The following is a 14,863-nucleotide window of genomic DNA, read 5'->3' as shown; positions in this document are numbered from 1 at the left end:
TTGGAGAACCCCGCGCGAGTTGGCAGTGTTGATGGTTCAGGGTGAGTTCCCCTGAGTGTGAGTGCTGTTGTGCTTCTCTATCCGCACCTTCCTCTCACAGACGATTGGGATTGCTGTGGTTGCTGTCGACGTATCAGCGACCATACCGGCAGCCATGGCCAGGCGGGGGTTTGCTGTCGGATGAGGAGATAAGTTGCCCAAAACCCCTCAGCATGTTAGCACTATGTAACTATGCCCATGTACTAAGTATACATACATATAGTACATACATGTGTACATGTACTATGTATACATAAGCACCGGACATGCAAAGCAGGTGACAGGCGAGATGGTGATCTACGCAGGGGGACGTGCACCTCGTACCTGATGGAGGAAACCACGAGCGGGCACAATCCACGCGTACTTGCCAAATCACGCCCAAACACGAACAGTACACATACACACACCTAAGGTATCCGGCCCAAGATCAGGCGTGCAGCAGAATCTATTTGAATAGCGTCATGTGTGCAAAATATGCCATGGCGTCATGTGAAGACATACTTGGCCGTACTGCTAGAGCGTTGGGCCCGTCTTTCACATGTGAAACCGTCTATGCTTGCACTTGGGACTGGCACGTGAGCACCTTCCGTCACTCGCCCACAAGCAAACAGCAGCAAGCACTGCCAATGCGACTGCAGACAGCGCGTGCGGCTGGCACTTTGCAATGGCAATGACGAATGGCCTGCAGAATGAAACCTGTAGCTGCTTGAGGTACGTCGTCCAGGCCCGCGGAAACAAATCACAGCAAGCCCAGCAAGTTCCATGTGGAGCCATATGACGTTGGAGTGAACGCCCACCAAACTGTGCACACGACAGCCTCAGAACAAAACCAACCCAGCTCCTCCGCAATCTCTCCTTTTCTCCTCAAACCCCCTTTCGACCTTTTCCCCCCCTTCTGCAATTAATACCTGCCTGAAACTGCAAATACTCCCCCAAGCAATGTCCGGAGAAGCCCCACGTGTGGAACTCAACAGCACAGATCTCGATTTTGACCTTACCGCGCCCGTCAACCAGAAGCTGTCTCAGATGAACTCTGAAGCTGCCCCGCTGCCCAACGGCAATGCAGACCACCACCTGCCCAACGGTGCGGTCCAGACAAATGGCTCTCTCCTAGATTGTAGGGTGAGTGGCACAGAATGACCTCGACCATTTGCCGAGACGCAAGCTAACGCCATACATCACAGTCTTATCTGCGGCCCGCACCACATCCGAATTCCTAACCTGACACACACACACACACAGCTGCCTCAAACGCCATCAACGCCGCAAACAACCACTCCAGCGTGCAGAACATCAAAAACACCGTCATGAACGGTAAGGTACGTACATTTGCCCCGCACTTTTGCTTTGCACAACCAGCTCACACCCCATGCAGTTTCCGAAAGTGCCCGCACGCACACGACCAGTAGCTAAATTCCACAGGACCCGTTGCACAGAACGTCAAGGCAGAGGGCGCAAAGACCCGCGATGAGTTCGCCGATCTTGCAAACTCAAAGACCATTCCCGATGAGAAGACGGCGACTGGTCAGAACCTCACTCGTAAGTCCAAGACAAGCCCTCGGTGCAACCGCACAGCTAACCACGGCCAGATTACCACAGCATGTTCTACCGCCTCCTGAGCTGGAAGAACCCCCGCGCTACCGGCATCGCCTTTGCCAGTACCGTTGTCTTCATCTTTGCCGCCCGCTACCTGAACCTGATCCGCTACATCTTCAAGACTTCATACTTGGTTCTTGGTGCTACTGCTACTGCCGAGATCGCGGGGCAGCTCACTATCGGACGTGGCCTCACCTCTCAGTTTAGGCCACGACAGTACTTCACGATTCCAAAGGCCTCGCTCGAGCGCCTGACGGATGATTTCGAGCAGCTTATCAACTTCTTCGTCATCGAGTCCCAGCGTATCGTTTTCGCCGAGAACGTCTACGTCACCGTTGCTGTAAGTAGAGCTCTTGAACTGCCGCTGCACATGCAACATGTTGTGACTGACTTGTCCCTACTAGGCCTTTTTTGCATCCCTCATCTCGTACTTCCTGATCAAGTGGGTTCCTCTCTGGGGCTTGGGTTTGATCGCGACGCACATTGCCTTCCTCGGCCCCCTCATCTACATCAAGAACAAGGACGCCATCGACGCTCAGTTGGAGAAGGGCTACACCATTGCCAACCAGCAGGCTCAGCAGGTCAAGGGTCTCGCCAACCAGCATGCTGGAAACGCCATGAAGACTGTGCAAGGCTACACACAGCAGGCTACCGCCAAGGCCCAAGAGACTGTCAACCAGTACCGTGGGCGTTCCACTTCGCCAGAGGTCAAGAAGCAGACTCTGCCCAATGTCCCCAAGCACGAGCCCATTGCCGAGTCATCTTCTGAGGAAGAAGACGAGGACGACGAGCCAGTCGCACAGGCTGCTAAGTAAGCTATTCCCTTGCGACCATCTTACACTGAGCGCCTTGCGCGCTGCGTGTCTACCTCGAAATCGTTTGCGCATCCAACCTTTGAACATGCTACGGCTACCCTCTCGCACGCACTCACCGTTTGAGTGACTGCGGACGAAATACGGACGGTGCCAGCTTCGACATTTGAGAAGCCCGGAAATTGGAAACAACGCTGGCCGCTGTGCATGCCCTTTCTCAAGAGCCTTTGTTTTTCATGTTTCTAGTCTAGCGTGTCAAGTATTCCCTCTGCATTCACCAGCTTTTGTTTTCACGGCCTTGTTTCTTGTGGGTGGGATTTGGGCATGATAATCATGGCAACATGGGAGTTTTAATCAAAATTGTCTTTTAGTGATTGTCGTATGACCAAAGTGGTGTGAATTATGCGTGACGGTATTCGGACTTTTGGTGGTGAAGATGTGTCTGATGCCCCGCTTAATAGTCGTAATGCCTGAATGGAAGTATCGGAACGCATGTAGTGCTGACGTTGTCTCAAACATGGCCTTGATGCAGACGCGCAATATATGCCTGAGCAGAAGTTGTACCTGTCGTTTTAAATATTTTCCTCGAAGAACACCCATGCGGCGTGGATCAGGAGAATGTATGCAGACTTGTCTCGCACAATCCATAGCCTGTGCCAAGTAGTAGATATATCTGGGTGTATGTAGTATGTCCTTAGGTGGAGAGTGATTGATCGGCGGCCAAGTGGAACCTGGCCAGTGCACGAGGCCACCGATTTGTTGCGTCAGTTTCAGCACAGCCACTTGGCTTGGGGCCGCTTCGCCTCCTCCTTGTTACGCTGCCGCCTATTCCAGCGCTGACCTTGAAGACCAACAACATCCCCCGCCCGTAAGCTGGTCGACCTATTCTCTCTTTTGTACCTTGTCTTCTTTCACCTACTCTGACTGTTATTTCTGGACCAAGAAGTTTTTGTTACTACTGGCATCTTGGCATAGTGAGCAGCTACCATGACTATGCTCGTTGAGCTCACTCGTCGCGCCGTCTCGCACCCGCAGACGGCGACATTTGTCAAGCGCGCTGTGGCTATCAAGCATGGCAACGGAGAGGAAGTCGAGCTTCCTACCTGGGGCATCGTAGTCGTCTATCTGACCGTCTTGGTTGGTAGCGTTGCGTTCAGCCTTGTGAGTACTCCCCTGTTCAGCCTTGTACTGTTGAGGCCATGGATTAACACTGCACTCCTAGGTATCCTACATGCTGAACCATGTCATCACGTCTCTCAGCATGGTCGAGTCCCCCATGGCCGCCATCACCGTGACGCCCTCAGCCCAAGAGCCTTCCGCCAAAGAAGGCGAGAAAGAGACACTCCTTGAAACCGGCCCTACGATTGCCCTCGTCAACCAGAAGCCCATCACCTCCTCCATCCGCGCCACCATCCGCCACCTGGTCGCCAACGCCGGCCGCTTCGCGCGCTTCAGGGGATACAGAATTCACATTGTGTACTCGCTCCTCAACAGCCTCGTCTTCACCTTCTTCAACGGCGCCCTCGATTTCCTCCCTGGCCAAGCCATCCTCAGCGCCGCCTTCTCCGGCGCCCTTCTCGCTCGCATCCACGCCGTATGGACGCACAAGGTCGTCGGCATGCCCACTGAACAGTCGTTCTGCCAGCGCATCCCCAACAAAAGCCACTGGAAGACACTGGCCCTCCCTGCTGCTATTGCCTCCGCTATGCCATACATCAGCATGTACCTTACCGCTGGCTTGGTCATGCTGCTCGGCTTTGACGACATGGAACCCGTAACTACCTGTGCGCAGAAGATGGGCGTCATCGCGCGTGTCCTTGGTGTTGCCATCTTCGCCATCACCTGCACGCTTTTCCTCTGTCTCCCTGCTCTCGTCACCCGCGTTCGCATCGAAGCTTCCATCCTCCCCGACGACCAGGATGCGATCGTCCCCTTTGATCGCACTTTTGGCGGCAAGGTTGTCAGCAAGATGATGGGTGGCTCTGGTGTTGTGGGGTTCCTAGATGCCTGGAAGTCATTCAACTGGGAGGCTCGTCGCCGCCTTATCAAGCTTTACATCAAGAACTTTTTTATCCTCACGGGTATGCTCCTGGTCTTTTTCCACATTGTGGCTTTTGAGACTTTTGCTATCATGGGACCTGCGGTTGGAAAGCTTATGGCGCAGATGAAGCATGATGGTATGGACGGAGGTGTGTAAGGGGTGGAAGCGATATTAGAGGAAGAGTATTTTTTGGAATCAGAATGCATATGATTGGGACAGTGGTGTTAGGTTGAGAGGTGTAGGATTACAGAGTACTCATTTTCGTTCCCCCCCCCCCCCTTTTTTTCCGCTTCTTTACGCACATGAACATTCATAGAAAACATAAATGTCGAAAATACCAATATATAGATGAATGAGATATAGTCACATCTAGTCTTGCTACACATATTGTGCTCTTTTTCATCTTTTTTTATTTTTGTTTTGTCTTTTTTTAGTTAATAACGTACTATCCATTTCGTCACCTAGCAATCCATCTACACATCGCCATCCCCATGACCCATATCCTCCCCCTTCCTCCAAAACCCGATGTGGAAGCCCCCAAAAAAGAGAAATGAGAGATAACACGCTTGCTGTATGAATGAAGCAAAATCAAACCAAAAAAAACAGCTGCATGTGAGAGCACATGGCCACTTTGCCGAACAGGGAAATAGAAAAAGAGACATGCGAAGAATGGATGGAAAAAGAGGAGGGAAAAAAACTTTCTATGCAAACGCCGTACGCTATGCCCCCCAGTTTGCAAAAATACGGATTTCCAGTTATGGGGGAAAAAAAGATAATGGAAAGATGCGCAGAACAAGAACAAGGGAGGGGTAGAAACCTATAATGAAGGATAATACGTATTGAAGACTTCGGTTCCTTTTTTCGCCTTTTTCGCTTTTCCCCATCATCATAACCTTTTCTTTCCCTTTTCAAAACGCCCTTGTTTTTTTGTGTGTTTCTCTGTCCCTTGGTTCGGCTTTTTTTTCTCTCTCTTTCTCTCTTCTCCCTTCGTATTTGAAAAAGAGAGAAAGGGTACGCCAGAATGCTGTACAAAAAAAACGTCCAAGGAAGGAGAAAGACAAAGGCAGACTTTTGGCTTCGAGGGGGATATATTGTATGGAGACGGGGGGTTCCCTAGTCCATAGTTCGCGCTTGTTGATGCTTTCATAGTCAACGCCAAAATGCGTTGGGGGCGAGTATGATTCGCCTAGAATGGGAAGAGAGGAAAAGAGGGTACCGAGCGCTGCTCTGCTCCCATTCAGTGTATGAGGATGCACCCTCACGTTCCGTACTCAGCAGGTAACAATGAGTTTTGCTTGTGTCATTTCTCATCCTCCTCTCGTCAACCTATCGACACACTCTTCGCATGTTCATGCATCTTAACAGCCTTTTGCACTTCGTCTTGCTCCTTGACCACTGCAACTCCCACATTGATACCTCGTGACTTCTCACTGGTGCTATCTGTGTTGAGAATGGCATTCGCCTCGGCAAGTCGCAGTCTCTCTTTTTCGGTTTCTAGTTCTAAATTCGCCTTGTCCTGTCCAGTCACCACTCCCTTGAGAATGACTTCGAGATCGGCTAGGCGGACGGGTTTGATGAGGAAGAGATTGATGCCGCTAGAGTTTGCTTCTTGTTGTATGTCGGTGTCTGCTACACCGGTAAGGGCGATGATTGTGACCTTGGGAAGGTTGTGGCGGATTTCATGGGCGCGGATTTGGCGGGTTGCTTCGAGTCCGTCCATGACGGGCATATTGATATCCATAAGTACAACGTCAATACGGGACTCATCTTCGTTGTTGGCGGCTATGTAGGCTTCGAGTGCCTCCAGACCATCGACTGCGAGAGTGTGCTCATGGCCGAGCTTGTTGACAAATGTGCGGAGGAGGCGAAGATTGATGGGATTGTCGTCGACGCAAAGACACCGCAGGGCCCGAGTTGGCTTCAAATATTTTGACGGCTTGATAGGACTGTTGTTAACCGACCGTATCTCCGGAGCACTGCTAGCGCTGGTGAGCTGTGGTCGACCTGGTTCTATGACGTGCAACAAATCAGTGCGTTTGGGGAGCCTGTCCTCCTTGAGCTGGAAATCAGTGACCTGAGGCAGGGCTGGATCACTGTTCGTTTTTTGTACATTTATTTGCTTGGTGTGACGACCAAGACATGACGAGAGGGCTTTTGCCATCTTGTGCGGGCCTACTGGCTGACTGATGCATTCGAAAATCATGCCTGGGACTGTAATGGCTGTGGTTGACTGTGCAGCTGCGGCACCTTGGCACACAACAATGACTGGCGTTGCAATTGTCTTGCTAGGACACTGGCTGTACTGCGTGCGCAAAGTCTTTGCACAGCTTTCAGTGGCAATAATCATATCCGGTTCCCCAGTGCTGACACCTTGTTCGAAGCGTTCCATGCCGAACCAGTCGGCACAGAGGCTAACCAATGCCTTCAAACACAGCTTGGAAGCGTTCTTGTTCTTCAGGTCCTTGACGAAATACTCCTCTGCTTCATTAAAACCATCAAAGCGCACTGTCAAGCCTTTTGTGCGCTTGGAAACTTCCTGCAAGTTCATATCCTTTTCACAGTCTGGGGCAGTGGCGCCAAAACTTGGAGACATGCGTGACTCTTTCAGAGGACACGTGACTGTGAATTTTGTACCGCGATCCTTCTCACTCCGTACCTCGACATCGCCTCCAAGAGACTCTACAATTTGCTTGACAATTGAAAGACCCAAGCCGGTACCCTGGCTTAGAGGATTCTCCTGAGCAAAAGAGTGAAAGAGTCTGTTGTTGATGTAATCCTCAGACATGCCAATGCCAGAATCGGTGACCGAGAACTTGAACTCGCAAGTCTCATCCTCGTCTTGAAACTTCCGCTTGACCTCGAGCTTTACCTTGATGTAACCGCCAGGCGTATACTTGAGGCTGTTTCCAAACAAATTCATGATTACACGTCGCCACGCTCCAGGCTGGGTGCGGAAGACGTAATTGTCGCTATGATTGATGTCGAGGATGATGGAGATTGGCCGACTATTGACCTTGGATGCGGTGAGCTCGTATGTCTGAGCCGATGTCTTCGCATACGTGTAACCAGCAAAGACGCTCTCAACCACATCCTCTGTTAGTATGCTCATATCAACATCATTGATAAGCGTCATGATATCATTGGTGTGAGCTCTGCCAGGACTAATAATGTGCTTGGCACTCTGAGTGCGTTTCTTTTGTCGTTTTGAGACGCCGCGTGTCAAGTTGTTAATTTTTGCAAAGTCGAGGACCTTTATGTGGTCAGCGTTAAAGTGAAAGCGCCAAAGACATTGAACTTACGTGGTTGATAGTCTCTAACAGAGTCTTGCCACAAGTCTCAATTGTCGCAACGTGTGATACCTGCTGGTTGTCTAGAGAAGAGTCTTTGAGAAGATCGGTCATTCCAAGTATGCCATGCTAGAGGAATGCAATTAGCTTGACTGTCGTAATGATTTATTAGTGCTGAGTACTTACCAATGGAGAACGAAGCTCATGACTGATAGAAGAGATAAAATCAGCCTTTGCAGCGTCTGCTAGCTTTGTATCTAGACGAGCAACCTCGGCCATGACAAAGTTACTGAATGCTGCTAGATAGCTTAGCTCCTGCTCAGTCGTGAAGATGCGCTTGGGCTCGGAGCTCCATATCACCGCCGTCGCAAACCATCGCTCACGGTGCGGGTCCCACAAGGGGTACAGAATGAGACTTCGCGCAGTAGGAAAGACTCTTCGCAGGTATGCCTCGTCATCCAAATTTCTCGATGACTCGGCTTTGCGGGGGGTACCAAAGGGGAATCCATCAGAAGACTCAAACTCGTCCAAGCCAGTCGAAGGAGAATTAACAGACGGGGTCAAGGGGTCCACGTCAAGATGGAAAATCTGGCCATGTGGATAGACGCGGAGCAAGTGTCGCAAAACGCTTTCGGAGATGCATTCGCCCGTGTTTGGCAAGGATTTGTTATCGCGATCAGTCTTGCAGAGAGCGGCGCCGAGAATGTCGCAGGGCTTGTCCGGTTCAGGAAGCTGATCCGGATCGAAGTCATCGTCAACCAGACCGCCGAAAGTACTGATCTTGGCATCGAAGAAGGCCACACCCTCTGCCTCTGTTGAGTCGACAATCATGTTGGCAGCGCGCGTGAAATGTGCCCTCAGCTCCGGAGCAGCCCTGTCCTTCTGATCGGGCTTGGGGAAGTCCTTGGTGGAGGTGCATGATGTTGTGGCGGTAATGTCGGGTCGGACGGGCTCAACGACTTGACTGGGTTCCAAGGTAGTAAGCTTACTGGTGGGTGAACTTGGCGTGTGTGGTAGCTGGTGGGTAGGCGGCACATTGTTGCTTGTAGGGCTGCGGGAATCGATGTCAATGTGACTGTGGCCATTAAGTACAGGTGGCTCCTGCCCTGTGGGTGTAGTAGCGGCAGGACGCTGGCGCTGGGAGGCGATTATCTCCGTCTGGTCAGGCCAGGACTCGGAGGGATCATTGTCCCACGGATCCTGGGCCCAGTTCTCTAGCCCGCTCTTCCCTTCGGCGAACGAACCCAGACTTTTGACCATGATCTTGGCCCTACGATGGTCTTCGGCCGCCCTCGTTCTCTCCATATGGCGCATGACGGTGCCGGCCATGCTCTTGAGAAAGGCCAGTTGGTGGGGCGTCAATCCATCGCGCGGCTTCTCGTCGAGGACGCAATAGGTGCCAATGCTATGGCCCGTAGGACTGCGAATGGGGACGCCGGCATAGAAGCGCGAATAGGGCGGGCCCTTGACAAAAGGATAGTCGCAGAAGCGCTTATCCTTGCTCAGGTCGTTTACGACGAGCGAGGGCAGGTCACTGGGGTCGTCGAAGGGCAGCGTCGTATACTTTGGGGCAAGATTAACGGTGTAGTTGCACAGGCTCTGCTCCTTGGGGAAGATGGTGGTGCCAAAGCAGAGGCGGTCGTCGTCAAACTCGGGCTCGCCCGTGTCGAGAGACAGGGTTTTGGTTGCTTCGGCGAGGAGGAAGCAGTCCTTGCGGTCGAAGAAGGAAATGAGGCAGCGGCGGGCATTCAGGCGCAGCGCCCCCAGCTGGGCAAAGGCCGTGAGGGCCTTATCGTCGGAGACGCGGGGGGCATAGTCGAGCGTAGGCGGCGGGGTGCTTGGGGGCGTCTGTGATTGCGAGGCGGGCGAGGGCGCTGGTGAAGGCGACGACTGGCGACTGGCGGGGCCGTCAGTGTGCGGGCGCTGGAAGCCCGGGCGGGGATAGTAGCTGGGCGGGCAAGATCAGTGCCAATTCACTCTTTCACATGCACCAAACCCGGGCACGCACGTCGTAGGCAATGGGGGCGTGGACGAACCGGTAGAAGGCCTTTTCGCGCTCCTTGGCCAGCTCGCTATGGTCGATGCGCCTGCGCCGACGGGCGTGGGAGCGGGCGAGGGCCTGGTCGTGGGAGTCCGACATTTGGGGGGGGGGTTGTCGAAGTAGAGGAGAGGGCCAGGACGACCAGAGGTTTTTGTGGAGAAGGGGCTTGTCCTACCCATGTGCTGCAAGCCACCCATCTGCGCGCTAGGCCTGACGATTCCCTGGGCCGTTGGGCGCTGCTTTGGACCCTGACACTCTCTGCTGCCTCGCCTGCCTCGCCCCACTACCGCCCTCGCCTACCCCTCCACCACCATCACCACCACCACCACCAATACAACCACCACCAGCCTCGCTTCGCCTCACCGGACTACCGCATTAGTCCACGCGTACTAATACTCCCACTACTCTACCGCTACTCTACCGCTACGATTGCTGCTAACTCATCCGTCCGACTAACTCTCCCCCTCACCTCCTCTCCCCCTCCTTGCCACCTTATCAGTTTCCCTCCCCCTTAGGCCGCCGTCGCCGTTGCTGATCCCGCACTATGGGCCGCCTCGTCAAGCTAGCCACCTGCTCCCTCAACCAATGGGCCGTATGTCTCGTGACCCCCCGTCGACGCGGCTGCACTAACGCGCCCAGCTGGACTGGGAGGGCAACATGGAGCGCATCAAGCAGAGCATCCGTGTTGCCAAACAAAATGGCTGCACCTACCGCGCCGGCTCGGAACTCGAGGTGTGCGGCTATGGCCTGCTCGACCACTTCCTCGAGCACGATAGTATCCGCCACAGCTGGGAGCAGCTGAGTCTCCTGTTGCTCGATAGATCGCTCGACGACATTATTATCGATGTCGGCATGCCAGTCCGCCAGTCAGGCAACCTGTACAATGCCAGAGTCATCATCCTGTCCGGCCGCATTCTCCTCATCCGCCCAAAGATGAGCCTGGCTGCGGGCGGCAATTATCGCGAAGGCCGCTACTTCATCCCTTGGAACCGTCCTCAGCAGGTTGAGCAGTACGAACTCCTTGAGCTCTCGCAAGAGGCCTTGGCGCTGCAGGACAGCCACTTTGTTCCTTTTGGTGATGGTATCATCAATGCTCTCGACTGCAAGCTGGGATACGAGACGTGCGAGGAGCTCTTCACTCCCATGAGCCCTCACATTGCTTTGTCCCTGGCAGGCTGCGACATCATTATCAACAGTTCTGGCTCCCACCATGAACTCCGCAAGCTCGACACTCGCATTGACCTAATCAGAGAAGCCACGGCCAAGTGTGGTGGTGGCTATCTTTATGCCAACCAGCAGGGCTGTGACGGCGACCGTCTCTACTATGACGGCTGCGCCATGGTTCTCGTCAATGGTACCATTCGCGCACAAGGGTCACAATTTTCACTGCAAGACGTCGAGGTTGTGACTGCAACCATTGACTTGGAAGAAATTTGGTCGTACCGCACTAGCCCGTCCCGAGGCCTACAAGCCGTCTCAGCCCCGCGTTACCAACATTTCCGCGCTAACCTGAGGCTCTCATCTTCGACCGCAGATTTTGACCCCGAGCACCGGCCTACTCCAGTCCAGGCACTGCGATTGCATACCCCTGAGGAAGAAATTGCTCTGGGTCCTGCATGCTGGATGTGGGACTATCTGCGTCGTTCCGGTCAAGCTGGTTTCATGCTGCCTCTGAGCGGCGGCATCGACAGTTGTGCCACGGCAACCTTGGTATTCTCCATGTGTCGACTAGTCTACCAGGCTGTCTTGGACGGCAATGAACAAGTCATTGCCGATGTCCGTCGCATCGTGGGCCCCTACCACGGACAAGACTGGTTGCCAGAAAGCCCACAACAGATATGTAACGGCATACTGCACACTGTCTACATGGGAATGTCGCAACAATCAAGCACAGAGACAAGAAGCCGTGCCAAGAGGTTAGCCGAAAACATTGGAAGTCACCATCTTGAGGCGGATATAGATGATATTTATGAAACTCAGAAGAATCTACTAACTAAAGCCACTGGTTTTACGCCACGATTCAGGGCCCATGGTGGCCAGTCTGCAGAGAATCTAGCTCTGCAGAACATTCAGGCCCGAACGAGACTTGTGTCTTCCTACTACTTTGCACAGATGCTGCCTACTGCTCGAGAGAGACCTAATGGTGGCAGTCTCCTAGTTCTTGCTTCAGGAAATGTCGACGAGTGTCTTCGTGGCTACCTGACCAAATATGACTGTAGCAGCGCCGACCTCAACCCTATCGGCTCCATATCCAAGACTGACCTCAAGCGCTTCATTTCCTACGCACAGAAGGAATTTGAGATTCCCATTCTTGGCGAGTTCCTCGATGCGACACCAACCGCTGAGCTCGAGCCTCTGACCGAAGGGTATGCGCAGAGCGACGAGGTTGACATGGGCATGACCTACAAGGAGCTCGGCGTGTTTGGCAAATGTCGCAAGGAGATGAAACTCGGCCCCTACGGCACCTGGCTTCGCCTTTCCCACGACTGGTCTGATGAGTACACACCCCGACAAGTTGCTGAGAAGGTCAAGCGCTTCTTTCACTACTACGCCATCAACCGTCACAAGATGACGACCATGACGCCCAGCTACCACGCCGAAGCTTACTCTCCTGATGACAACCGCTTTGACCTGAGGCCCTTCTTGTATCCACCTTTTTACAAGAATTGGAGCTTCAAGCGGATTGACGAAGAGGTGGAGCGGTTGGAGAAGAGGGCGCAGGAGAAGAAGGCGTGAGTTGGGTAGCATGGTCATGTATATATATGTGTCATGATTGTATGTGGAACTGTAAAGAGATTAGACTACCTAATACTCGATAGAGATGTTTAGAAGGAAATCAATGGAGTCATAGAATCGTATCTCGACAAGTGGAAAGTATACGTACCTTCCACATAGGTTATGCAAAGAGAACACGCATCTCCTTGAATCTTCAACTTCTTGATGGAAAGTACAGATTCAAAAACCACCTAGACTGTTTTCCGTCGCTCGTAAAACGGGGCTTTCTTTCCTTCTGCATCTTGTTTGTCGTTTTATCATCACCTCTAATGTCATGTGGCCTGCAGATGGTTATATCCGGGAGCAGTTGGCCAGCCTCATGATACCTTTCCCACTACACCTTGCATTCCGGCCCAGGCCCCCACCCCTCTCACTGCAACAAATAATGTCCCCGTCTGATCAGTGTGATATCCGCCATCCTAGTATGCATGTAGGTGCTCCTACTTTCGCTACAATAAGATGCGTGGAACGAATGGATTTGGCGGCGCTTAGTTAGTGATGTCTGCTGGTTCAGCTTTGTGCGGCTGGTCAAGGGATGCCAGCACTGCCCCAGGGCTCACAGTAGCCTAGCTGCTTCTTTTGCCTACAAAGATGCGAATTGCAATCTACCAGCGCAGCCCATTTCTGTTACAGAACTCGCCTCATGGATGGTCTTTCGGGAGCAGCAAGCGTCATCGCAGTGATCGACATATTCGCCAAGATCGTCTCGCTGTGCGTTCAATACTCTACAGACGTTAAGGACGCAAAGAACGATATCGGACGCGTGCAAAAAAAGGCCGACGCCATCAACCGCACGTTGGAGAGGATCAAGCAGCTGCTTGATAGTCAAGACAAGACATGTCCCTCTGCCACTAAAAGTCTTTTCGATTCGCTTCAACAATGTCTTAAGGAGCTAAAAGACCTAAAGCTAGAGCTAGAGCCAGGCAAGACTCGCAGAGGTATGAGTCGATATGGCTTGCGTGCGCTTAAACGGCCGTTCAAGAGCAAGCAGGTGGACAAGATTGTTTTAAACTTAAGCGGATACGAGCAGACCTTCAACTTAGCACTGCAAGTCGATCAGACGTAAGCCTCCACATCTAGATTTGTCATGTATGGACACAGTGTATCACTGACCCTGTAGAACTCTCTTGCTCAGCATAGAGCAGAAGCTGGGCCTTCCCAAACTACCTGTAGCAACAGGCGCCTACTTCAACTCCCATGACGAAGAGCACAACGCACGATGCCTACTAAACACTCGCACCTAATTGCTGGACGAAATCGTCACATGGGCAAATAACAAGAACAGCAAGTATATATTCTAGCTAAGTGGCATAGCTAGTACGGGAAAATCTACCATTGCACGGACGATTGCTTAATCATTCGCTAGTAATAGTTAGCTACGAGTAAGTTTCTTCTTTAAGTAGGGTGAGAGTGAGCGCGGCAACGCCTTATAATTTTTCACTACCATCGCTATAGATCTAGCTACTTACGAGCTAGGTATACTATCTAGTCTTAGGGAGGCACTTAATAAGGACTTAAATATACTATAGAAGACTCTAATAGAATAGTTTAAGACTCTAGTTCTAAAGCTACTTTTAAAGATATAGTAGCCTTATTTATTAGCCTTAGCGCGTGTTATTATAATAGACGCACTAGACAAATATAAGTAAGAAGTAGATATTTAAGTAATTCTTTAGCTACTTACTTAAATAAAATACATCTACTTAGTTCTATAGTTCTACTATAGATTATTATTACTAGTCAACTAGAGCTTTATATCCGCCTTGTAATGGGCTGCGCCCGTGGAGTGAAAGCACGTGATTGTATCACGTGCCTACATCACGTGCCTATATCACACCGCTTAGTTAGAACTTACTCGTACGAAGAGTAGAGAAGCAAGGTATAAAGAGAGAGGTGTCGTACGACAGCTTAACTCTTCTTATCTTTCTTCTTCTGTACTATAGGTTAATGCAAACTCGTTCGAAGGCCTCTTCGCCCATAACATAAGAAGAAAGATCACCACTCTTATCTCTTCTTCGTACGAGAACGAAGAATTGAGAACGTTCTCTATAGGCACGGCAAGCGCGCCTAAGAGCAAGTTACGATAAAATGATGGACTCTGAGCAGTTCTTACGAAACGACGGGCCGGACGGCCAAAATCACCAAACGCAACCTTCGTACGAGGATCTCCTTGCTAGTAATGAGCAACTTCGGCAAGGCCTTAACCACGCAACAACGGAGCTTCAACGGGCTCAGAATATATTTCAAGAATTTGAACAGATGAAAAACCTTC

The 14,863-nt window shown here is 51.8% G+C and overlaps 5 protein-coding genes across 5 annotated transcripts; 4 read left to right on the top strand and 1 right to left on the bottom strand.

Annotated features, from left to right (window-relative positions):
• Positions 1-978: 978 nt before the first annotated feature.
• COCSADRAFT_22546 (uncharacterized protein) lies at positions 979-2,450 on the top strand (the record flags this gene model as incomplete). The annotated part of the gene is made up of 5 exons (XM_007697170.1): positions 979-1,156; positions 1,282-1,358; positions 1,449-1,578; positions 1,629-1,975; positions 2,040-2,450. 5 exons carry the CDS (start codon positions 979-981, stop codon positions 2,448-2,450), a joined length of 1,143 nt encoding a protein of 380 aa, XP_007695360.1.
• Positions 2,451-3,264: 814 nt separating this feature from the next.
• On the top strand, positions 3,265-4,807 carry COCSADRAFT_33026 (uncharacterized protein). Its single transcript, XM_007697248.1, has 2 exons — positions 3,265-3,608; positions 3,670-4,807. Exons 1-2 carry the CDS (start codon positions 3,435-3,437, stop codon positions 4,642-4,644), a joined length of 1,149 nt encoding a protein of 382 aa, XP_007695438.1. The 5' UTR covers positions 3,265-3,434; the 3' UTR covers positions 4,645-4,807.
• A 1,002-nt stretch (positions 4,808-5,809) lies between these two features.
• Positions 5,810-9,915, bottom strand: COCSADRAFT_22544 (uncharacterized protein; the record flags this gene model as incomplete). Its single annotated transcript, XM_007697169.1, has 4 exons — positions 5,810-7,738; positions 7,788-7,904; positions 7,962-9,723; positions 9,812-9,915. 4 exons carry the CDS (start codon positions 9,913-9,915, stop codon positions 5,810-5,812), a joined length of 3,912 nt encoding a protein of 1,303 aa, XP_007695359.1.
• Positions 9,916-10,140: 225 nt separating this feature from the next.
• Positions 10,141-12,686, top strand: COCSADRAFT_33024 (uncharacterized protein). The gene is made up of 2 exons (XM_007697247.1): positions 10,141-10,408; positions 10,456-12,686. The coding sequence occupies exons 1-2, from the start codon at positions 10,361-10,363 to the stop codon at positions 12,550-12,552; spliced, it is 2,145 nt and encodes a 714-aa protein (XP_007695437.1). The 5' UTR covers positions 10,141-10,360; the 3' UTR covers positions 12,553-12,686.
• Positions 12,687-13,234: 548 nt separating this feature from the next.
• COCSADRAFT_156524 (uncharacterized protein) lies at positions 13,235-13,835 on the top strand (the record flags this gene model as incomplete). Its single annotated transcript, XM_007697580.1, has 2 exons — positions 13,235-13,653; positions 13,712-13,835. 2 exons carry the CDS (start codon positions 13,235-13,237, stop codon positions 13,833-13,835), a joined length of 543 nt encoding a protein of 180 aa, XP_007695770.1.
• Positions 13,836-14,863: the final 1,028 nt, after the last annotated feature.

Source organism: Bipolaris sorokiniana (assembly GCF_000338995.1).
Source record: "Bipolaris sorokiniana ND90Pr unplaced genomic scaffold COCSAscaffold_2, whole genome shotgun sequence".
NCBI classification, from domain to species: Eukaryota; Fungi; Ascomycota; class Dothideomycetes; order Pleosporales; family Pleosporaceae; genus Bipolaris; species Bipolaris sorokiniana.
This window is presented reverse-complemented; position numbering and strand designations above follow the sequence as displayed.